The sequence below is a fragment of the Molossus molossus genome, unplaced genomic scaffold (genome assembly GCF_014108415.1).
Source record: "Molossus molossus isolate mMolMol1 unplaced genomic scaffold, mMolMol1.p scaffold_m16_p_4, whole genome shotgun sequence".
NCBI classification, from domain to species: domain Eukaryota; kingdom Metazoa; phylum Chordata; class Mammalia; order Chiroptera; family Molossidae; genus Molossus; species Molossus molossus.
Window position 1 is genome coordinate 41,906,596 of NW_023425377.1, and position 26,367 is coordinate 41,932,962.

Here is a 26,367-nt window from a genome sequence, read left to right on the forward strand (position 1 = left end):
AGGCACTTGGTAAAAGTGATTTCATTTAATGCTAACAATGCTGTAAAGGGGGTATAGAGAAACTGAGGATCAGAGACATAAAGTAACTTGCCCAACTCCTTATAGATAGTAAAGAAAAGCAGTAATTAAATCTAACTCCAAAGCCAATGCCCTGCCTTCAACACCTCCCACAAGTTATTCATTGATTGGGCACTTAGAGCCACAATATGTAAGGTACCACATTTTAATAATTTAATCCTCAGAAATCTAGCTAACTTAACTTTTTAAAAATTAGGAAAACTGAATGGGCTAGAGACTCATGATGACGCACCAGTGCATTCTGAGTCTGTAGGCAAATTTACATGGAAAATTATACTTTAATTCACTTTGTTCAAGCACAAAAAGTTTTGAACAAGTGAAATGTAACAAATGATCTCAGTGGTCTGCTGCCTGGGACAGCTGGTTGCCTCATCTCCTAGGAATATGTGTGACCTGGCTTAGAATATTCTCTCCTTGGATGATAACTGGGGACAGTCTTCCACAGTTTGTCACTACACTTCCAAGGCTGACCAATTCCTTTTACAAGACATTTGTAGAACCTAATTTTTTGTTTTGAATCCTCACCCAAGGACATTTTTCCATTTTTTTGTTCAGACAGAGCAGGAGGGAGAGAGAGGGAGAGAGAGAGAGAGAGAGAGAGAGACATACATAGATGTGAAAGGGACACATCGAGTGGCTGCTACCCGCATGACCTAACCAGGGCCAGGGACAAACTGCAACTGAGGTACATGCCCCTAGCGGGAACCGAACCCGGGTCTCTCTGGACCGCAGGCTGACGCTCCAACCACTGAGCAAAACCGGCCAGGGCGAACCTAATTTTTTTATTTAATCCTCACCCGAGGATATATTTCCATTTATTTTCAGACAGAGTGGGAGGGAGAAGGAGAGCAAAACATCGATGTGAGAGAGACACATTGACTGGTTGCCACCTGCACAACCCCAATAGGAGTTGGGGACGAATCGCAACCAAGATATGTGCCCGTGACCGGAATTGAACCCACAACTCTTTGGTCCATGGGCCGATGCTCTAACTGCTAAGGCAAACCAGCCAGGGCTAGAACCTAATTTTTAAACTAACTCATTACTAGAGTGCTTAGATATAAACTGCAGAACTTCCGGTCAAGATGGCGGCGTAGGTAAACACGGTATCGCGTCTTCCCACAACCACATCAAAATTACAACAAAACGATGGAACAATCATCATTCAGAACCACCTGAAATCCAGCTGAATGGAAGTCCTACAACTACGGAATTAAAGCAGCAGCCACATCGAGACTGGTAAGAGGGGCGGAGGCGCGACGGGCTGGTCCCACACCCACGTGTGGCGGATAAAAATCAGGACACCTCGGAAGGTCCTTCCTGAGAACTGAGGGGTCCCCGTCCCACACCAGGTGCCCCGCTCAGGGTTCCAGTGCCAGGAAGAGAAGTCCCCATAAATTCTGGCTGGAAAAACCAGCGGGAACTGAGGCTCAGGGAGGCTGAGGCGGCTGGAGCCCCAGGCAGCTCCTTAAAGGGCCCGCGCACGGACTTATCAGACTCTCTCCCTCTAAGCTTGGAGGGGAGGCAGCTCGAGGGGCACCAGAGACATACAGGGAAGAACTGAGCTGTTTGGCACTGGAGCGAGGGCTGGAGAGGGGGCTTTCTCCGGGACAGACGTGCTGTCAGAGGCCTTTGTTCCTTTGGAGAGCCCTTCCCTGGGACAGCAGACAGCCTCCATATCTGGGACTCCCAGCAACCTGGCTCACGCTGGTAGCCCCACCCTGGTGACTCCCTGAGGCCCCGCCCCACCCAACTATCAGGCCCAGCCAAGTTGTTGCCACTTGCTTAACCATAGGATTGGCCTGTCTTGGATCCTGCTTCAGGTTTTCCTAAATTCTTTCAAGCTGCATTTGGTCTCAGCTAGCCCCATACCTCTCGTTAAGTAATACACAGAAACAAACACAGAAAGGCAGCCAAAATGAGGAGACAAAGAAACAGGTCCCAAATTAAAGAACAGAACAAAACCCCAAGAAAAGAACTAAGCAAAATGGAGATAAGCAACGTAACAGATGCTGAGTTCAAAATACTGCTTATAGGATGCTCAAGGAACTCAGTGAGAACCTCAGTGAACTTAGTGAGGGCCTCAAGAGCATAATAAAGGACGAGTCAGAAATGAAGGAGGCATTAACTGAAATAAAGAATAATTTACACAGATTCAATAGTAGAGTACGTAAATCCAAGAAGCAAACCATTGATTTGGAATATAAGGAAGCAAAAAACGCCCAATCAGAACAGCAAAAAGAAAAAAGAATCCAAAAATATGAGGAGAGTGTAAGGAGCCTCTGGGACAACTTCAAGCGTGCCAACATTCGCATCTTGGGGGTGCCAGAAGGAGAAGAGAGAGAACAAGAAATCGAAAACCTGTTTGAAACAATAATGGCAGAAAACTTTCCTAACTTGGTGAAGGGAACAGACATACAAGTCCAGGAAGCACAGAGAGTCCCAAACAAGATGAACCCCAAGAGGCCCACACCAAGACACATTATCATCAAAATGCATAAGGTTCAAGACAAAGAGAATCTTAAAAGCAGCAAGAGAAAGGCAGCTAGTTACCTGCAAGGGAGTTCCCATAAGGCTGTCAGCTGATTTCTCAAAAGAAACTTTGCAGGCAAGAAATATTCAGAGTGATGAAAACCAAGAACCTACAACCGAGTTTACTCTATCCTGCAAAGCTGTCATTTAGAATCGATGGCCATGTAAAGAGTTTCCCAGGCAAGAAAAAGTTAAAGGAGTTCATCACCACCAAACCGTTATTATATGAAATGTTGAAGGGTCTTTTTGAAGAAAAAGATAAAATATATGAACAAACAAAATGGCAATGAATACATATCTATCGACAATGGAATCTACAAACAAAATGAACACGTAGAACAGAAACATACTCATAGATACAGAAAACATTTTGTTGGTTGCCAGATGGGAGGGGGGTTGGGGGAAAGGGTGAAAAAGGTGAAGGGATTAAGAAGTACAAATTCATTGCTAGACTGACAAACCTCAAAGGAAAAGGGGTTGCGCGGTGGAAAGAAATAAACCAAAGAACTTATATGCATAACCAATGGACACAGACAATAGTGTGGGAAAAGGCGGGATGGGGACTGGAGTGGGGCAGAGAGGGTAAATGGGGGAAAAATGAGGAACATCTGTAATACATTCTACATTCAACAATAAAGATTTAAAAAAATATGTGTGTGTGTGTATATATATATGTGTGTGTGTATATATATATACTGTATGTATAAGCTTTCAAAGCTGCACCAAAATGCATCCCCAATTTTAATGTCATTTAATAAAATTATACTAATACCATCTTTGTAATTTGAATATTAATAAGTAGTATATAATCACTATAAAAATAGGAGCTTTATTTACTTTATTCACTAATATATCACCAGTACATATAATAGGTGTTCAGTATATTAGCTGAGTAAAAGAATGAAATTTTTAAAAAGTAATCTTACATTTACAGTTATAGCTATCACTGACTGAATGCCTACCAAATTGCAGACATTGTACTAGGTTCTGCTATACATTCTCTTTAATCCTTATGAGACTATATATGCCAGGTAGGAGACTTGGAAGACTTAAGTTGTATAAAGCTACACATATACTAACAATAAAAGATAAGACTAGGATGCAGGGTTGTATAATGGTTACAACTGTAGGCTGTGTACTGGAACAACTGAACAAAGGTATGCAAAAAAGTAAACCTTAACCTTACTTCATACCATATTTAAAAATTAACCTGAAATGGAGCATATACTTAAATGTAAGAACTCAAACTATATAACATCAAGAAGAAAATATTTGTAACTTTGAGTCAAGAACAAATTTTCTAAAAAGCACAAACAATAAAAGAAAAAAATTCATAAAATGAACTTCATCAAAACTAAAAACTCTTGCCCTTTGAAAAGTAGTTAATATATTCTTGAAAGGTCTTGTATCCAGAATACATGAAAAACTCTTAACATTCAGCTCTTAAGACAAAAAATTGAAAATAGGCAGAACTGAAGACACTTGACCAAAAACAATATACAGATTGCAAATAAACACATACAAAGGATGCTCAACATCCATAGATATTAGAAAAATGCAAATTAAAACCACAATGGAAAAAAAACACTCAGAGATACAACCTATCTAATACAGTAGCTAAAACAAAAAACACAATATTAAGTGCTGACAAGGATGCAGAGCAACTGCAATCTTAAACATTGTTAGTAGGACTATGAAATGGTACAGTCACTTTGAAAAAGTGGTAGTTCAGCCTTGGCCAGTTTGGCTCAATGGCTGGAGCATCGGCTTGCGAGCCAGTGAGTCCCGGGTTTGGTTCCAGTAAAAGGTATGTACCTCAGTTGCAGTTCATCCCCGGCCCTGGTTGGGGTTGTGTGGGAGGCAACCAAGTCAATGTGTCCCTCTCACATTGATGTTTCTCTCTCCCTCCCTCTCTCCACTTCTCCCTCCCTCCCTCCCACTCTATCTGAAGATAAATGGAAAAATATCCTTGGGTGAGGATTAAAAAAAATAAATAAAAAATCAAAAGTGGCAGTTCAAAAGGTTAAACATATACTTACCATATAATCAACAACTCTACTCCTAAGGAGTTACCCAAGAAAGAAACATACTACAAAGATCTGTACACAAAAGTTTATAGAAGTTTGATTTGTAATAGCTAAAAGCTGGAAACAACCTAATGTCCATCAATCAGGGAATAGATGGATACACTGCAATATAGCCATATAGTGGAATACCCTCAGTAATAAAAAGGATTAACTACTCATATGTGCAATAACAGAGAGTAATTAAAAAGCAACATACTAAGAAGCCAGATACAAAAGGCTGCATAACATATGATTCCATTTATGTGACATTCTAGAAAAGACAAAACTATGACAGAAAACAAATCAGTGGTTACCAAAGGCTGGGAGTGGAGGGAGGAGACTGACTACAAAAAGACTTGAAAGAACTTTTTGGTTTTATATCCCACATATGAGTGAAATCATGTGGCTCTTAGTTTTTCCTGCCTGACATCTCATTTAGCATAATATTCTCAAGGTCCATCCATGTTGTTACAGTGGCAGTATTTCATCCTTTCTTATAATGGAGTAGTATTCCATTGTGCATATGTACTACATCTTCTTTATCCAATCCTCTTTTGTAGGATACTGACTGTGAACATAAACAGCAGTGTGGTGGTTGCCAGAGGGACAGGGGTGTGGGTGGGGATGAAGGAGGCCTAATATATGGTGACAGAAGATGACTTAGGGTGGTGGGCACACAGTGCAACATACAGCTCTTGTAATATAGAACCCACAGCTGAAACCTGTATGACCATATTAACCAATGCCACTCCAATAAATTTAACTTTAAAAAAGAACAAGAATTGTTTGATTTCACTCATACAAGGGATATAAAACAAAAAGTGACAAATCATCAAAGCAAACAACAACAAACTCATTGATACAGATAACAGAATGATTACTAGAGGGGAAGGGGGAAGGGGAGAGTGAATGGGTAAACAGGGTCAAATACATGGTAACAGGAGACTGGATTCAAGTGGGGAGTACACAGATGTCAAATTATAATCTTATATACCTAAAAATGACATATTGTTATGAATCAATATTACTCCAATAAATGTACTTTTAATTAAAAAAAAAAAAGAATTTTGGGGTGACAGAAATGCTCTATTATCTTGATTGGAGTGGTGGCTATTCTACTATATGCACTTGCCCAAACTCATCAAACTATACACTTTTAAAAGGGTTGGCTTTACTATATAAATTATACTTCAATAAATCTGACTTTAAAAAGGGCCCAGCTGGTGTGGCTCAGTGAACTGAGTGTTGTCCCATGGACTGAGAGGTCCTGGTTCAATTCCTGGTCAGGGCACATGCCTGAGTTGTGGGCTCGATCCCCAGTAGGGGGCATGCAGGGGGCAGCTGATCAATGTTTCTCTCCCACATCGATGTTTCTATATCTCTTTCCCTTCCTCTCTCTCTAAAAAAATAAATAAAATTAAGAATCAGAGAGGCCTGGACTCAAATCCTGGCTTTACCCCTTACTTCCAATGTGAACACCTGTGCCTCAATTTTCTTGCCTAAAAACCTCACAGGATTAATGTGGAGCTTACATAATACATTTGAAAGCAATCTGATCAGTGACCAACCTACAGTTGGCCCTCAATGAATGGGACCATTCATATTACTTGTGAAAAATTCTGTATTCAGAAAATACCTTTTGAACAGTCTAACAAAGAGAAATGGCACTGATTCTTCAAAGCACTGACTACTGGCATACCTCGTTTTACTGTGCTTCACTCTATTGTACTTCACAGAACTTGCATTTTTTACAAATTGAAGGAAAGATTCTCCACCAGCAAAAAGATTACAACTCACTTTATTGAGGTGGTCTGGAACCAAACCTGAACTATTTCCAAGGTATGCCTGTATTAATACTTCAATTATGATACTCTACTTCTCAAAAATTTCTTGGTTTCTATCAGTCTATCAGTGTTTTCACTACCTCTTGGTGGCATTAACATTATCTGGGCTTGAATCTTTTTTTGACAACCCTAGCTGCTTCATATTTTAAATCCAGCCCATAACCAGATCCTGTGGATTCTTTTTTTGACAACTGTGTTTTGGCTCTATCCCCAGAACACACAATCTAATAAAATCTGTAAATAACAAAAAACATAACAGAGTATTTAAAGCTTAGGCATTAGTGTGAAATGAGACAAAAGGAATGGAGCAGTTGGGCTATTAGATATACAATGACTATGTACTTGTGTGTAGAAAAATGAGAGGGCCAGAGGGTGTTTTGAACTTGAAAACAAATTCTCAAGCAGTTCCCACTGATGGCAAGAAAGGAAAACAGGATAAATGGACCAAGGTCAGGATAAGATGGGGTGGGATGGGAATAAAGTAGTTTATGAGAGAGTTCCTAAAGACAGAGGGAATCTGTAAAAATGGTAAAGCATAAATTACAATGTGGTAATGAAATGAAGCTGTCCCTGGATGGCTGCTGGGAAAGTGATTTGACTCAAACTTTATGTTGAGTTCTATAAAGGAAAGAATTCTCATATATCAGAACTAAAAGACTTTGGAAATTATCCACTTAATAAATATCTACTGACCCACCGGCTATATGCCAGGCACTCGACTAGGCTCTGAAGATACAGAGTATAAGATTAAACCCTTGGAGAACTAGTCGAATTAAACAAAGAAATTTACAAACACCTCAGTGTTTGCTATAGCCTTAGAATCATGGCACCACTCAATAAATATCAGGTATTATCACAGCCCTATCTTGACATATCTCCTATACAAATGCCCCACTTCAACTATATGAATTTCCTTGATAGTGTTCAAAGACACCTTGTATTTTACTGTCCTTATGTCTCTAATTACCTACCCATTTATGGTTTTAAAAAATTATACCCCAAATTCAGTCCCATAAAATCCTTTCTGGCCACATCAGAGCTCACAGCTCATGTCTTTTTCTGACTTGTTTGTGCTTGTCATCTTTCCAACCAGGCTGCTCATGAACAAAATAAAATAGATTCCAATATCTTGGTAATTACTATAGTACCTACACACAGTTATCAAGACATCTCATTCTAAGCTATAGCATACTTTGTTATTCTTTTGTCTACTGAACTAAATTCTAAACCCATTAGCTCTTCATAATCTGACTGCAATTCTTCTCACTCCTTTTACCCTCATTTACTTAACGTAGAATCTTCCTCACATAATCCTGTTTTGATAAGCTTGTATGTGTGAATACATACATACATACACACATGAGCATGTATGCACATATGTATTATATATATGCAAAAAAAGCTGTTTGTTGGACGTATCTGGGAGTTCAAAGACAAGGAGTAGGAAGAACATATCTTACTTAAAATTGATATTCTTCTGTTATTTTTTTTCATTGTGAGCATGTATTACTTGTATTTACTTATTTTTTTTTTATTCCTCAACCGAAGATATTTTTCTACTTTTTGTCAGATAGAGTGGGAGGAAGGGAGAGATAAAGAGAAACATCGATGTGACAGAACCACATTGACTGCCTGCCTCCCACACGACCTGACCAGGGCCTGGGATGAACTGCAACCGAGGTACGTGCCCTTGACCGGAATCGAACCCAACTCATTGGTCCACAGGCTGACACTCTAACTGCTGAGCCAAACAGTCCAGGACAACTTTAAAAAAAAAAGCAGCCCTGGCCAGTTTTGCTCAGCGTTGGCCCTCAGACCAGAGAGTCTTGGGTTCGGTTCCCGCTAAGGGCACATACCTCATTTGTAGTTTGTCCCCAGCCCTGGTTGGGGTCGTGTGGGTGGCACCTAGTTGATGTTTCCCTTTCTCTCTCTTCATCCATCTCTTCCTCCTGCTCTATCTGAAAATAACGCAAAAATGTCCTCTGGTGAGGATAAAAAAAAGAAAGAGAAAAGGAAAAAATGCAAAATAAATGCAAACATACACAAAACGTCTTCTAATGTGATTTAATTTTTCCCATTCTTTAAGGCCCAGGTCAGCCATGCCTCCTCCCTGAAGACCCTGTGATAGATTTCTATTCAAGGCCATCACTTTTTTTTTTTTAACAGTGCTATTGAAATATAATTCACATACCATACAATACACCCACTTAACGTGTGCAGTTCAGCGTTTTTTGTGTATTCAGAGTTTTACAACCATCACCATGATTTATTCTTAAGACATTTTCAATTTCTAAACAGAAACCTTGTACCCATCAGCAGTCACTATTTATTCTTCTCTACTGAACTAAATTCTAAACCCATTAGCTCTTCATACCCTAGGTTAATCTAGTTTCTTAGCTCTATAGATTTGCCAATTCTGGACATTTCAAATAAATGGAATCATACAATATGTGGTCTTTGGTGATTGGCTTCTTTCACTTAGCATGTTTTTGAGATTTTGCAAATTGTAGCATGTATGAGAACTTCATTCCTTTTTTGGCTAAATAATAACCCAATATATGGATATGCTACATTTTATTGATCAGTTATTAATGGAAATTTGAGTTATCTTCATCCCTTGATTATTATAAATAATCCTATGAACATTTCTATACAAGTTTCTATGCAGATGTATGCTTTAATTTCTTTTGGGTATATGACAGAGTAAAATTGCTGGGCCATATAGTTAACTCTATTTAACATTTTGAGGAACTTGTGGAACTATTTCCCAAAGTGGCTCTTTTACATTCCCACCAGCATGAATGAGGGCTCCAATTTCTCCACATTCTCACCAATACCTACTGTTTTTATTAATTAATTAATTAATTTTCATTCCAGTGGGTGTGAAGTGGAATCTCATTGTGGTTTTGATTTGCATTCCCTGATGAATAGTGTTGTCAAGCATCTTTTCATATGCTCATTGGACACATATATATCTACTTTGGAGAACTATCTATTCAGATCCTTTGCCCATTTTCAAATGGTTATTCAGTTTTTACTATTGAGTTATAAGTGTTATTTATATGTTCCAGATAAAGTCCCTTACATAACTTGCAAATATTTTCTCTCATTTTGTGGGTTGTGTTTTTGCTTTCTTTTTGGTATAGTTTGTAGAACAGAAGTTTTTTACTTTGATGAAGACCAATTTACATGTTTTTTTCCTCATTTATGCTGAAGTCACTATCTTTTAGATCCTAGAGAACCTATGTTCCAAACGATATCATTCATTTAGCTCTTTAATTTACTTCTTTGTAATCTATCATTTAAAAAAGTTTCCTTGTTTCTCCAACTAGATTTTAATTTCTTTTACAAGCAAGGTACAAATCTTTGGCTGTCTCATCCCCAAGAGTACCTGGCATAGGGCTATGAACAAAACAATAAATATTTACTAACAAATGCATTAATATCAGTGTGGGCATTAGGACAGAAACCAAACCAAAGTTTTCTAGTTTACAATTCAAAGATTTATAACAGTATTTATAGGTGAGTTTCAAAAAACCAAAACAATCATTTTTAAATGGCTTTTCAAAAATAAAAATTTACTATCTGAAACTAGAAAATAGCCATTTTCAAGAATGAGCTTACTTATTTAAACTAGGAATACCTTAAGGTGAGGGTCTTCATTGCACCTATAGCCCCAAGCACAGTATATAACCTTGCACACAGGAAACATCCAAATATTTGTGAAATGAATAAACAGGATTTGCTTAAGGTGTTTTTTTTTAAATAAACCAAAGAGTTTAGAAAGCTATACTCATTTGCAAATAGTCATGCATCACTTAACATGGGGGAGATGTCCTGAGAAATGCATTAAGTGATTCTGTCATTGTGCAAATATCATAGAATACACTTACACAAACCTAGGTGGCATACCCTACTACATACCTAGGCTCCTAGGCTACAAACCTGTACAGCATGTTACTGTACTGAATACTGGAGGCAACTGTAACACAATGGTATTTGTGTATCTAAAAATAGAAAAGATGCAGTACAGTTGACTCTTGAACAACACAGGTTTGAATTGCATAGGTCCACTTACACCCACTTTCCATGATTGGAAAGTTACTCTGGGTGAGTCAGTGAATGAGTGATGAATAAATGTGAATGAAGGCCTATGACATTCGTACATCATAAACTAATGTAAACTTCAAAAACACTGTACACTTAGCGAACACTAAATTTATAAAAAATATTTTTTTCTTCAAGTTAACCTTAGCTTACTGTAACTTTACAAGCTTTTAAAAAATCTTTTTGACTCTTTTGTAATACTTAGCTTAAAATACAAACATATTATACAGCTGTACAAAAATATTTTCTTTCACCCAGCCAGTGTGGCTCAACCCATGCACCAAGAGGCTGCTAGTTCGATTCCCAGTCAGGGCACAGGTTGTGGGCCCAATCCCCAGTGGGAGGCATGCAGGCGGCAGACAATAGATGTTCTCTCTCATTGATGTTTATATCTCTCTCCCTCTCCCTCTAAAAATTAATAAAGAAAAAAAAATTTTAAACATATTTTCTTTCTTTATATCCTTATTCTATAATTTTTTTCTACTTTTAACATTTTCTTTTAACTTTTTAAACCTTTTTGTTGTTGTTGTTGTTGTTGTTAAAACCTAAGATACAAACATACACATTAGCCTAGGCTAATATTACTGTCTTCCATCGCCACATCTCATCCCACTGGAGAGTCTTCAGGGGCAATAACACACATGGACCTGTCATCACCTATGATAGCAATGTCTTCTTCTGGAATATCTCCAACCTCCTAAAGGACCTGTGGGAAGATCTTATTAAGTAGGTTCACTCTTTTCAGAAATATGTCCATAGCGGTTTGCTTGGTTTCTTTCTCTCATCATAGATTTGCTTGTAAGCAGATAATACACCACGAACATTCCTCTCTATTAATGAAAGCCTTTCGGTGTTGGGGGCCCATGTATTCCACTTTCAAAGAAGCTTGTTGAGATCTGAAAAAACTTCTGCTAAAGTCTTCACTACGAATTTTCTTGGCACTTCTTCCTTTTCTTCTGCAGTTTCCTTTTCTCTTGACTCTTCTTCTGCTATGTGTTCCTATTCTGGTTCTAACAATTCCTTATTAGTGAATTCCTCAGGAAGCACCTCTAAGAGCATCCTTATCTACACTAAGGTTAAAATTGTTTGTTATCTCAACCACATCCTTGTTATTTTTGCAACTTCCTTATCCTGTCAACTTCTTAGAAGTCATGGATTAACCGTTTAAGTGTCTTCTTCCAGATGCCATTCAGACACTCCTTGGTGACATCACCCCAAGCTCAAGTAAGACTCTTGATGCAGTCATAGATATTGTAATACTTCCAGAATTGCATCAGTATCTTCTCAGCATCTTCCTCAGTTGCAGCAATTGCCAGGGCAAAGGTCCTCCTCAGTTAGGCCTTAAAAGCTGCTAGAACTCTTTGATCCATTGGTTGGATCAAACAGGTTGTGTTTGGAGGGAAAAACACCACTTTGATATTGGGATGAAGATAACCACTAAAGGAGGATGTCCAAGAGCATTATCAGCAATGAGCAGAATCTTGATAGGTCTGTTATTCTCCGAACACTACTCCATTTCTCAGGCAGAGCAATTCAGGAGGGCATTTTGGAAGAGAAGCTGGGTCATCCATGACTTCTTTTAATTTCTGTAATACACTGGCAGTGTGTACTTAGTGATATGCTTGTAGGCCCTGGGGTTCTTACTGTGCCAGATCACAAAGAGTTTCAATTTGCTACCTGCAACACTGTCCCCAAATACAACTATTGTTCTATCCTTAAAAGCCTTGAAACCTGGCATTGACTTGACCTCCTTATGGATAAAAGTCCTTTCAGGCATTTGTTTTCAGAATAGGAAGCTTTCATCCATATTGAACATTTGCTCTGGCAAGTAAGTTTCCTCCACAATCAACTTCTCTAGAGTTTCCAAAAATTCTTCAACTGCTTTCACATCAGCACTCATAGACTCACCACTCACTTTCACATTTTGGAATGAATAACTATTTTTCAATAGATTAAACCGCCCACAGCTAGCAGTAAATTCAACGACATAGTAAAGTCCAGCCTTTTCTTTCAACATCACAAACTTTTTTCTTTTCTTGTGATCATCATGGTACTGAGAGAGTTAGACTTCTGTGTCTGGTCTTCAATCCAGATGTCTGATGTAGGACCCCTTCTTTACTTTTTGGTAGTCTCGCCTTCAATGAAGCAGCTCCTTTAATCGTTTTCATCACTTTGTTCTTGTTCTTGAAGATTGTAGCTATGGTAGAATGGGACATGCCTGACTAAAGAGCAATGACTATCACTGATTTTCCACCTCTGTAGTCCTTGATCACTTTTAATTTTGTTTTTAGGTCAATCCCTCAACGTGGCCTCTTACTGGCAACATTAGCAGTGGATTCTATATACATAGAGACCACAATAAATGAAATAACATGAGATTAAAAGAAGCACAAGAGAAAATGATGCAATCGAGAGACATGGTAAACAAGAGATGTATGAGGCTACTGCCAGTGTAATGAGGCACACTATTTTACAGTAAAATTTTTTATAAGTAAAAATACTTATTTTTTATAAGTATTTATCATTTATCTAAAATAATGATAAAAAGTACAGCGTACTAAATACAGAAAATGGTAAGATAGTCGTGTATTACAATGATCAAGTATTATGTGCTGTACATAATTGTATGTGCTATTCTTTTACGCTAATGGCAGTGCAGGTTTGTTTACACTAGTATCACCACAAACCCATGAGTACTACACTGAGTTATTATATTAAGATGGTTACAAAGTCACTAGTCAATAGAAAATTTTCAGCTCCATTACAATCTTATGGGACCACCCAGTTGGTGTGGTTCAGTGGCTGAACGTCAACCCATGCACCAAGAGGTCGCCGGTTTGATTCCCGGTCAGGGTACATGCCCAGGTTGTGGGCCCAATCCCCGGGGGGGGGGGGGGGGCGGGCATGCATAAGGTGGCCAGTTGATGTTCTCTCTCATCAATGTTTTTATTTCTCTTTCCTTCTCCCTTCCTCTCTCTCTAAAATCAATAAAGAAAAAATAAAATAGAAATAGATTAAAAAAAATAAATAATCTTATAGGACCACTGTCATATATATGGTCTTTTGTTGAACAAAACATTGTATATGATGTATGACAGCATATCAATTTGTTATGTACCAATTCCAAAATGTGTGCAATGCCAAGAACATTCTGAAAATTATAAAAATTCCCTAGAAAGATTAGCAACTTAAAAAAAAGAAAAATCTCCTGAAGAATACAGAACTCTACAGCTAGGTCATTAAATTGATAGTTAACAAGCAGGGATCCACATTACTAACTTAGTATAATGATACAAATTTGTTTATTCTCAAATCCAAGGTCTTCGGGCAATTTTAAGACTAACCATCTAATGTAGACCTAAGACATTAAACCATACATTATATAGTTTCTGATAATTTTTTAAGAAATATATGTATCATTCAAATTCTTTTTAAAAAAAGTGCTTTAGGGGTGAGCGCTACCATGGTAAAAGGTGACTTTCTCCTTGGCATACAAGAAATCAAATTACCTTCAATGGATCAAGTTCATCCTCATAGGATCTGACAATTTCCTTTGAAGATGTTAACTGGGCTTCCTTACTGGTGATCTGATCACGAATCTCACAAGCTTTTTCCTTATTTTGTTTCAGATATTTTAGTTCTGTTTGACATTCTTTTACTTTCTGACTTTGTGTCTGACGTACCTGCCGAAGTGTTTCCAAGGCTTTAATGTACCTTTGAAGATATTAAATAAAAATAAAATTTCTGGCTAAGTAAATGCTAGTATATTCATATAATAAAATATCATGCAGTCTTTAAAAGTTTTTAATAACTTAGAAAATGATTATGACATAATGGTAAGTGACAGTTACATATACAATGTCAACCAGGTAGTAAATAAACATGCACAGAAAGAAAATTGAAAGGAAATATCCTCACTGGTTGCCAGTGAGTGAGAAATAATAATTAATGACTTTTTTGCTTTTAAAATTTTATCTGTTTAAAAAAGAAACATCTAAATTACAACCATGACTCAATAACATAATGGGCTACAAAGTCTAATTAAAGGTTACAAACCTTGTTGCTGAAAAAATTTCATCAAATTTTTGCTTCAAAGCCTTTCCTTCACTTAAAGGCCAATTAGAATCTTCTTGATGACAGAAAATGACATTATTTAACACAGACTTGGAAACCCCAAGAGAACTTATCATCTCTCGGTCAGTATCTGCACACTTGGAGCTGATACTGATCTTTACACCATTCCTATAGAAAATGAAAATTAAGAATTTATGTAAAATAATCTCCAGTTGTACCTATTCTATTGCTTAATCAATCCTTTATGCTAGACTTGTAAAAAAAAAAAAAAAAAAAAGTCCCTTCATTTACCCCCTCTTGCGAAAGCTTCCTCATGCTAAAAAGTATTCTAAAATAATTTAGCAGTTCACCAAGAAACAGTACATAAAATTGTGTGGTACAGAAAAAAGCGCAAGAATTTTGTTTTTACATATATTCAGTTAAAATATTTACAGACAATACAGAGAAAAATTAACTCTCTCCCATCCCTAGAACTTAAAAATAAGGAAAATAAGACACTTAAAAGAATAAAACAGCCCGGCCACTGTGGCTCAGTGTTGAGCATCAACCCATGCACCAAGAAGTCGCCGGTTCAATTCCTGGTCAGGGCACATGCCCAGGTTGTGGGCCCGATCCCCAGTGGGGGCATGCAGGAGGTGGCCAATCGATGTTCTCTATCATTGATGTTTCTATCTCTCTCCTTCTCCCTTCCTCTCGCTCTAAAATCAATAAAGAAAAAAAATTTTTTTAAAGATTATCAGCAAGAAAAATAAAAGAATAAAACAAAACATGGTAATTCACAGCAGACAGGCAAAGGTGCCTTAAACAAAAACAAATAAAGACTGTGTAGTTTAGATAAGCAATTGTTCAGTAACAGACACATGGTAAAAGGAGAGTAAAGGCAAACAAATCTTAGTGGTATCCACCTAAAGCAAATCCAGTGAGGATTCTTAATCAGTAGACCTCAAGTTCTAGGGTCACACTGACAAAGCAATCCAATAGAGAAAATTGACTCAGGGTCTTTTAAATGATTCCAGTCAAGGGCATGTACCTCAGTTACAGTTCCTCCCGGGTCCTGGTCGGGGTCTTGCGGGAGGCAACGGGTTGATGTGTCCCTCTCACATAGATGTTTCTCTCTCTTTCCCTCCCCCCCACTGTGTCTGAAGATAAATGGAAAAATATCCTCGAGTGTAGATTAAAAACAAAACAAAACAAGATTACAGATTAAATTAAGGGTGCCCATCATCTTAAAATAGATTATCCTGGATTATCTGGGTGGGGCCAAGGTAATGAGAAGGGTCCTTAAATTTTTTTCTTTAAACTTTTAGAGTGCATTTATTGATTTGAGACAGAGAGAGAGGTAGAGGGAGAGGGACAGAGGGAGAGAAAGAGAAACATCAGTTTGTTGTTCCACTTATTTATGCATCCATTGGTTGCTTCTTTTTTTTCACTGATTGCTTCTTGCATGTGCCTGACTGGAGGCTGAAACTGAAACCTTGGCATATCGGGATGGTGCTCTAACCAACTGAGCTACCTGGGATCAAGGGTCCTTAAGTTTGGGAGAGGGAGGCAGAATAGGATGTTAGAGTGACATGATATGAGAATAATTCCACTGTTGCTGGTATTGAAGACAGAGGAAGAGAACCATGAGCCAAAGAATGTGGGTGGCCACTAAAAGGTGGAAAGAGCAAGGAAATAGATTGTTCCTTAGGAACAGAGCCCTACCAACACCTTAATTATAGGCCAGTGAGACCCAATTCAAACTTCTAAATTACAGAACTGTAAGATAATAAATCTGTGTTGTTTTAAGCCACTAAGTTTGTGATTTGTTATAGCATAGAAAACTGATACATGGACTCTTAATACATATTAAGCATTTTATATGCATTAGCTCAATCCTTACAATTTAATATGTACATTGATAACAAACCTCTATTTTACAAATGAGAAAAAAAAAAAACAGGCTCACTAGCTATAAGGTCTATTTTGCTTAGCATCAGCATTATCTTAATTAATACACAGGCTATTAGTGACCTTAGCTGGAGCTGTTTCAGTAGAGGAAGAGGCTAGAGAAGCACTGAGGCGAAAGTAAAGAAATGAAAACAGCCTGGCCAGTGAGGCTCAGTGGATTGAGGGTCGACCCATGGACTGAGAGGTCCAGGTGTGATTCCCAGTCAGGCACATGCCCGGGTTTCAAGCTCAATTCCCAGTAGGGGGCGTGCAGGACGCAGCAAAAAGATGTTTCTCGCTTTGATTTTTCTCCCTCTCTCTCTCCCCTCCTCACTTTCTAAAAAAAAAAAAATCAATTAAAAAAAAAAAAAAACTGTTTAAAAAAAGAATTAGAAACAGTGTCAACAATTCTTTTGAGAAGATTTGTTGTGAAGGGGAAGATGGAAACAATAACTGAAATGAAATGAAAGGTATGGGCGAGACCCGAGTGTACTTAAAAGCCAATGAAAAGAACCTGCTTGAGAAGCTAGTGGCTAGTATAGTGCCTCTAGCACATATCAGACGCTACACATTATTGGTCAAATAAAGGGATTATTTAATTAGTTTAACAAATAAGTTAATAAATGAAGGGAAAGGGTAAGGTTAAGTAATTTGCTCAACAAAGATAAAGCCTTAAATCAAAGGCGGTCTAATTTCAAAATCCACACTCAGTACAAGATGACACCTGCTTTAACAGAATGGTAACAGTTGAAATGGACAAATTATTACTCTTTCCTACTTGTCTACTTCTCATCTCTCCCATCCTTACCCATGATATTAGCATTTTTTCATTCAATCTATATTTGAGTGATTATGCATCTTTAATTCAGCAACTGTTCATTAATTACTCAAAACAATGGAGCATTATAATGAAATCCTTAATGGAGTCATTCTGTTTAACTGATAAATTACAATAAAAAAAATTAAATGGTGACAGTGAATGAGGCTGTGCATGTGTAGTGGCAGAAAATATATAGGCACTCTACTTTCTGTTCAATTTTGCTGAGAACCTAAAATTGCTCTAAAAAGTAAAGTCTGTTAAAAAAAATGAACATGCTCCCCTACAATAAACAGAATAGTAGGAAAAACCATAAAAAAACTGAAAGACAGAAAATGAACAGGTAATAAAATATAAAATAAACACCTACCGTATTCTAGTAATGACTGTTTCCAGGGTTTTAAATTCTGTCTTTTTGTTTTTCTGAGTACACACCATAGATCTATGTACAGCCATAAATTCTCCATTCACATCACGAAACTGCAGACGAATCTGGGCTCTAACATCTGTTTCTTGAGCAACCTTTCAAAATAAAATAGAAAAAATTGCTACCTTAATAAATATTAGAACACTAGTTCTGAAAGAAAAAATATAAGCAATCTTACTGAAAATGAGAGAACAAAAATAATTTGTTCAGCAGAAGGATTTATTAAAATTATATATCCCCCTCCATTATTCAATATCATTAAGAAATCAGGTATATGATTTTTCAAATAAATGAACTTTCACTTTTTAAGCACCAAAAGCATTTTAAAAAATATTTTAAAAACAATTACAAGGTTACAGAAAAGTAGAAGTACAATAGACATAATTTCCTCCCCAAATGACTTGAGAATAAGTTGCTGATCTGCTGTCCCATCACTGAAAATTCCTTGGAAAACAAGGTCATTTCCAATCACAAAACAGGAAATTGATATGGATATATTGCTACCATGTAGTCCTCAGATCCTATTCAAGTGTTGCCAATTGTTCCAATATGTGTTTTACAACAAAAATCCAGTTCAGAATTACACACTGTTATTATACACTGTTCAGAATTACATACTATAGTCATGTCTCTTTAGTGTCTTACAGTTTGGAACAGTTCCTCAGATTTTCTTTAACTTTCATGCCTGATAGTTTTGAAAATTACAGAATGTCTCCCCGTATTTGTCTTTGTCTAACATTTCTTTATGACTATAATCAGACTATGCATCTTTGGTAGGAATATTATAAAAGTGATGATGTGTTCCTTTCATTGCAGCTTATCAGATGGAGCATGATTTCAATTTATCTCATTACTGAGGATGTTAACATCAATCTCTTGATAAAAGTGTATCTGCCAGGCTTCTCCATCATAAAGTTATTTTTTTCTACTTTGCTATTAATAAATACTGGGGGAGAAATATATTAAGATCATATAAATATCTCATACTTATCAAGATTTCCTCCATAAGTTTTAGCCTTGGCATATCAGGATGGTGCTCTAACATCTAGTAATGTTTCTTACTTGAATGATTACTACAACAGCTATCAAATAGAAATTTTCTAGTTCCATTATTTTTCCTACACTTACTAAGATTCCATGAACTTCCAGTCAAGATGGCGGAGCAGCTAAACGCTGTGCCACCCACTCCCATGAGCACATTAAAATTACAACTAAATTATAGAACCACTACTATTGAGAACCACATGAAGACCAGCTGAACAAAAGTCCTATAACTAAAAATATTAAGAAGCCACATTGAGACAGGTAGGAGGAACAGAGATGCAGAATCGGCAGGTCTCACAACCAAAGTGTGGTGATTAAGAATCTGGAAGGATATCCGGGCCACAGAGGTCCCCCCTGAGGAGCAATGGGTCCCAATCCAGGGCACCAGCACAAGGAAAAGAAGTCCTCATAACATCTGGTTGTGAAAACCAGTGGGAATTGAGTGCAAGTGACCCAGAAGACTGCTGAAGGTCAAGTTGTCCTCTTTTTTTTTTTTTCCCTCACCCGAGGACACTTTTTTTTCCCCTCCCGATATTTTGTTCAGATAGATTGGGAGGGGGAGAGAGAGAGAGAGAGAAACATCGATGTGAAAGGGACACATCGAGTGGTTGCCACCCACACGACCCAACCAGGGCCGGGGACAAACTGCAACCGAGGTACATGCCCTTAGCGGGAACCAAACCCAGGTCTCTCCGGACCGCAGGCGGACGCTCCAACCGCTGAGCCAAACTGGCCAGGATTCAAGTTGTCCTCTTAAAGGGCCTGTGCATGAACTTGCTCACTGACAAACTCACTCATTCTAGGCTCCAGAGCAGGTGGCCACAAGCCTAGAATAAGTGCTGGTAAGGCTTAGCTTTAAAAGTAGTTTCAACTAAGCAGCCATAGCCAAGCACAAGTTGGCACTGGCCTCAGCTTACATCAAGGTACCCATCAAAGGGTTCCAAGGCTGGCACAAGTAGCAGCTGGCTTCAGTTCACACCATGCCATTTCCCAAATGCCTCCAAGCCCTGCACAAGCGGCAATCAACTGTAGATCACTTTGTAGCTCCTATTAGGTGACCTCAAGCCCAGTACAAGTGGCAACTGACCTTGGCCTACACTGAAGCTCCTCCCAAGAGGCTCCAGAACCAACACACCCAGTGGCTAGCTTCAGACTACACCAAAAGCACTACCCAACCAGCTCCCCAAAAGACACAACCGAAGGGCAGACTCAGCAGACACCAGAGCCCACTAAAGCAACTCCCTCGTTGTGGGGTCAGCTCCCACACAACAGCTCACCCACTGTAGTCAAAGTCAACACTCAGAGCGCTAGAGCGCTGGCCCACAGAACAAAGAATTGCAGGTTCCATTCTGATCAAGGACATGTAACTCAGTTGTGGTTTGATCCCCGGCTCTGGTTGGGGTCATGCAGAAGGCAACCAATTGATGTGTCTCTTTCACATCGATATTTCTCCCCCCCCCCATCCTCCATTCCATTCTATCTAAAAATCAATGGAAAAATATCCTCAGGTGAGAATTAACTAACTAACTAAATAAATAAAATAAAATTCAAAAGGTTAAAGACAGAGAGAGAATCTGAAAGTAGCAAGAGAAAAGCAGTTAGTTACCTATAAGGGAGCTCCCATAAAACTAGCAGCTGATTTCTCAATAGAAACTCTGCAGGCCAGAGGGATTGACACAAAATATTCAAAGTGATGAAAAGCAAGGACCTACAACCAAGACTCTACCCAGCAAGGCTATCATTTAGTTTCAAATGAGATAGAGTTTCCTAGACAAGAAAAAGCTAAAGGAGTTCATCACCACTAAACCAGTATTACAAATGTTAAAGGGATTCCTTTAAGAAGAAAAGTTCAAAAATATAAAAAATACAGGAAAGAAAAAAATTCTCACTGACAAAAGCAAACAGTAAAAGCAGTCGATCAACCAACTATAAAGCTAGTACAGAGTTTAAAAGGCAAAGTAGGAAGATCATATGTAATTAACAATAAATTAAGGGATACACTCAGACACAAAAGTAAAAACTAGTAACAAAAACATAAACATGGAAGAGATGAGCTAAAATTGTAGTGATTTTATAATATGTTTGAACTTAAGCAACCATCAACTTAAAACAGACTGCTATATACATAGCTTGGTATATATGAAGCGCATGATAACCAGAAATCTACAAGATATATACTAGAAATAAAGAGAAAGGAATCCAAACAGAACACTATAGAAAGTCATAAACATAAAAGAGAAGAGAGCCCTGGCCAGTTTGGCTCAGTGGTTAGAGTGTCAGCCAGCAGACCAATAAGTCTGGAGTTCAATTTCGGTCAAGGGCATGTACCTCTGTTGCGGTTTGTCCCTGGCCTTGGTCAGGGTCCTGTCGGAGGCACTCAGTTGATATCTCTCTCTCTCTCTCTCTCCCTCTCTCCCTCCATCCCTCCCTCCCATTCTCCCTCCCTTTCACCCTATCTGAGATAAATAAAAAAATATCCTTGGGCGAGGATTAAAAAAAAAGAGAGAAAAGAGAGCAAGAAAATAAGAAAGGAACAGAGACAACTAAAATACAATCAGAAAACAATAAACTAGCAATAACTACATAACTATCAATAATTACTTTAAATGTCAGTGGACTAAATGCTCCAATCAAAAGACAAATGAGTGCTGAATGAATATAAAACAAAAGCTATACATACATATGCTGCCTAAAAGAGACCCACTTCAGAAAGATAGACACAACTAGAATATAAAGGGATGAAAAAAGATATTTCATGCAAATGTAAACAAAAGTAAGCTGAAGTAGCAATACCTGTATGAGACAAAAGAGACTTTAAAACAAAGGCAATAACAAGAGGCAAAGAACATTTCATAATGATAAAGAAATTAATCCAACAAGAGGATATAACCCTTATAAACATTTATGCACTCAACATAGGAGCACTTAAATATACAAATCAAATATTGATGGACATAAAAGAAGAGATCATCAGTAATACAGTAAGAGTAGGGGACTTAAAAACTCTACTGACATCAATGGATAAATCATTCAGACTGAAAATCAACAACGAAAGAGTGGCCTAAAATGACACATTAGACCAGATGGACTTAATTAACATTTTTAGAACATTTCACCACAAAGCAGCAAAATACTCATTGTTTTCAAGTGTACATGAGACATTTTCCAGGATAGAAACACGTTCGTCCACAAAACAAGTCTCAATAAATTTAAGAATGAAATTATACCAAGCATGTTCTGACAACAATGGTATAAAACTAGAAATCATTTACAAGAAGAAAACTGAAAACACACAAACACATGGAAGCTACATAAAATGATAAACAATGAATGGTTTGACAATAAGATCAAGAAGAAATCAAAAGATACCTTGAGACAAATGAAAACATAATGATCCCAAATCCATGGGACACAGCCAAAGCAGTTCTAAGAAGAAAGTTCATAGCAATCCAGACCTACCTCAAGAAATAAGAATCTAATCTAATCTAATCTAAACAAGCAATCTAATCTAAAGAAACTAGAAATAGAAAAACAAACAAAGCCCAAAGTGAGCAAGTAGAAGGAAATAATAAAGATCAGAGGAAAAATAAATAACATAGAGGCTAAAAAATAAAACAGTGAAACCAAGAGCTGGTTCTTTGAAAAGATAAACAAAACTGATAAACCTTTAGCCAGATGCATCAAGAAAAAGAGAGGAGCCAAATAAATAAAATCAGAAATAAAAGAAGTGACAATTGACACCACAGAAATACAGAGGATTATAAAGGAATAATACAATTATATAACAACTGGACAACCTAAAAGAAATGGATAATTCTTAGAAAAGTAAATACAGATTCAATGCAATCTCTATCAAAATACAATGGCATTTTTCACAGAACTGAAACAAATAATCCTAAAATTTATCTAGAACCACAAAAGACCATGAATGGCCAAAGCAATCTTGAGAAAGAAGAACCAAGTAAGAGGTATCATGCTACCTGATATCAAACTATACCAAGGCTACAGTAATCACTACAGCATAAAAATAGACACATAAATCAATGGAAGCGAATACAGAGTCCAGAAATAAACCCACACCTATATGATAAAGGAAGCAAGAATATACAATGGAGTAAAAACCATCTCTTCAATCAATGGCATTGGCAAAAGTGAAGAGATACATGGAAAAAAATGAAGCTAGACCACTTTTTCTCACTCCATTTACAAGAATAAATTCAAAATGGATTAACGACTTAAATGTAAGACCTGAAACCATAAAACTCCTAAAAGAAAATGTAGTCATTGCTCTTAGCTATATATATATATACACACACACACACACACACACACACACACACACACTTAGATATGTCTCCTTGGGCAAGGAAAACAAAAGAAAAAATTAACAAATGCTTCTACATCAAACTATAGAGCTTTTACATAATAAAGAAAACCATCAATAAAATCAAAAGACAACCTACTGAATGGGAGAAAATATTTTCCAATGATATATCCAATAAAGGGTTACTATCCAAAAAATATAAAAAATTCATACAAAAGAAAGAAAAACAATCCCATTAAAAAATGGGCAGATCGCCCTGGCCAGTTTGGCTCAGCGGTTAGAGCTTCAACCTGCGGTCCGGAGAGACCCGGGTTCGGTTCCCGCTAAGGGCACGTACTTCGGTTGCAGTTTGTCCCCGGCCCTGGTTGGTCGTGCGGGTGGCAGCCACTCGATGTGTCCCTTCACGTCGATGTTTCTCTCTCTCTCTCTCCTTCCTCTCTCTCCCTCCCACTCTATCTATACAAAATATGGAAAAATATCCTCTGGTGAGGATAAAAAAATAAAAATAAAAATAAAAAATAAAAAAAAAATGGGCAGATCACCCACAAATCATCAGACAAGTGTTGACCAGGGTGTGGAGAAAAGGGGACTCTAGTACACTGCTAGTGGGAATGCAGACTGGTGCGGCCACTATGGAAAACAATATGGTGTTACCTCAAAAAGTTAAAAATTGAACTTCCATTTGACCCAGTGATCCCACTTCTAGAAATATACCCTAAGAAGCCTGAAACACCAATCAGAAAGAATATATGTACCCCCATGTTCATAGCAGCACTATTTATAATAGCTAAGATCTGGAAACAGCCCAAGTGTCCATCAGTAGACGAATGGATAAAAAAGCTGTGGTACATACACACAATGGAGTACTACGCAGCTGTAAGAAAGAAAGATCTCTTATCCTTTGAGACGACATGGAGGGACCTGGAAAGTATCATCCTAAGTGAAACAAGCCAAACAGAAAAAGACAAGTATCGTATAATCTCACTTATTTGTGGAATATAATGAACATAACAGTCTGAGAAATGGGGTAGTCCCAGAGACGTGGATGTGGGGTACAGACTGACAATCCTCAGAAGAGGGGGTGGTGGGAGAGAGATAAACCACAGAACTTATATGCATGTACGCATGAACAATGGACATGGACAACAAAGCTGGGGGTGGGGGGCTGGGGAGGAGGGTGTCAATGGGGTAAAAAAGGAGAAACATCTGTAACAAAAATAAAATTAAAAATACATAAATTAATTAATTAATTAAAAAAAGAGGGTGATCTGGAATAAAAAGACATTGTTTATGTTTATAGAGTGGAGCTACGAAAGTATGCTTATGTGAATGATCCTACCAAGAGAGCGAAAATGCTACTGAAGGAGCAAGAAGGAACAACTGGAAAGCAAAATGCTTGAGAAGACAAGAGGGATTGGATCCAGCCTCCAAGAGGAGTTGGTTGACCTTTAGATAAAACAATAAACAATTTACCTTTAATACAGGCGAGAAAACAGACAATAGTGTATATATGCAGAGTAGCTTGGTAAATTTTATGATTGGAAAATGAAGGACGCTTCATCTGATTCCTCCTATTTTCTCAATAAAGCACAAGGCAAGATCATCAATCAAGGAGTAGATTGTAGGTTTAGGACGAGAGAAGATGTGAACAGTCATTGTAGAGAGGGCTCATAGTAAGTGTACTAAATGGTATTTCTATTTCTAAGAGGAAAATTAATAAACACTTTCATTATTAGTTGTCTTTAGTCATATAAACGTAGAAACTTCAATAATCATCAACTGGGGGTCAGTTAAATAAACTGCAGAATGTAAACACAATAGAATACTATATAGTAAAGCAATAAAATAAAGTGTGTGTGTGTATAGGGGTGGAAAATAATACAACAATAAATATTAATATAAGAATAAACTGTTTCATGTACTCACAACTATAAGCCCACCCCTGTATATATATAAATAGACATGCAGTACATCACTAAATAATTGTTTTGTAAAATGGTATCATAAAATTATATCCATGTGTTAAAATACATATATGAGTGTATTTATATATGCACACAGATATATTTTCATAAACACAGAAAAAATATAAAATGAACTCTGTGAGGGGTAGGTACTGAGAGAGGAACATGACTCTACTATATAGTATGTGAAACAAGAAAAACCTATAGGCCAAATATGTACAGAAAATTCTATGTCCTTTACAAACACCAACACTATAAGCACCATAACTCAAACAAAGATTCAGATAAAGACTTTCATCATGATACATTTTAATGAAAAATAAAAAGCAATCTAAATATAAGAAAATTATGCAATTACTGAAAACATTCATAGAAGGTTATGTGGTTTGAGGAGGACATATTTCAGACATACAAAGAAGTATAAGATTAAAAGAAGCACCCATATACCAAACACACAGATTAAGAACTTAACATAATTTTTTAATGACATGGGACTTTATGATAATGTTAAGTGGAAAAAAACCTCAGAATACAAAATTCAACTATGACTTCAACTATGTAAAATAGTATGTAAAGGAGAAGAAAATACATGAAAATGTCAACAATGGTTTTCACTGGGTGCTAAGACTGTGTGTGGGTATTCATATGTCTTTATACTTTTCCATTGCTGGATGTCTACAATAAGCTGTTATCCCTTTTATAATTATAAAAATTCATTTCAAAAATGCAAAATTTTAGCCCTGGCCAGTCTGGCTCAACAGTTAGAGCGTCGGTCCATGGACCAATGAGTCGTGGGTTCGATTCCGGCCAAGGGCACAAACCTCATTTGCGATTCATCCCCGGCCCTGGTTGGGGTGGTAGAGGAGAGGAGGCAGCTACTCCATGTGTGCCTTTCACATAGATGTTTCTCTCTCTCCCTCCCACTCTATCTGAACAAAAATGGAAAAATAAGTCCTTGGGTGAGGATTAAAAAAAAGCAAAACTTTATTAACACCATTACCTTGGGATCATGAACAAATGCATTTCCTTTGGTTCCAGGAGGGAAATCTCCAGTACAAATATATTTTAGACATTCAATGATAGTCTAAAGAAAGAAAAGATTTTATTTAGTCATAAGAGAACCACAGAAATTAATCATAAAATACTCATTATAAAATATTA

General features: G+C 37.4%; 1 protein-coding gene across 6 annotated transcripts in view; it reads right to left on the minus strand.

Annotated features, from left to right (window-relative positions):
- RAD50 (RAD50 double strand break repair protein) overlaps positions 1–26,367 on the minus strand; it is a 97,546-nt gene that overhangs the window by 69,139 nt on the left and 2,040 nt on the right. For 4 of the 6 annotated variants that reach the window (XR_004962010.1, XM_036281681.1, XM_036281682.1 and 1 more), the window contains exons 2-5: positions 26,207–26,290; positions 17,818–17,969; positions 14,684–14,869; positions 14,137–14,341 (exon numbers count right to left, since the gene is read on the minus strand). Coding sequence is in view for 4 of the 6 variants with exons in the window: in XM_036281681.1 (XP_036137574.1) it covers positions 14,137–14,341; positions 14,684–14,869; positions 17,818–17,969; positions 26,207–26,290 (627 nt within the window). In the remaining 2 variants the exon portion in view is untranslated. Of the gene's footprint in view, positions 1–14,136; positions 14,342–14,683; positions 14,870–17,817; positions 17,970–24,715; positions 24,814–26,206; positions 26,291–26,367 lie in introns of those variants that run through there. The other 2 variants (XM_036281683.1, XM_036281686.1) reach the window with 2 other exon arrangements.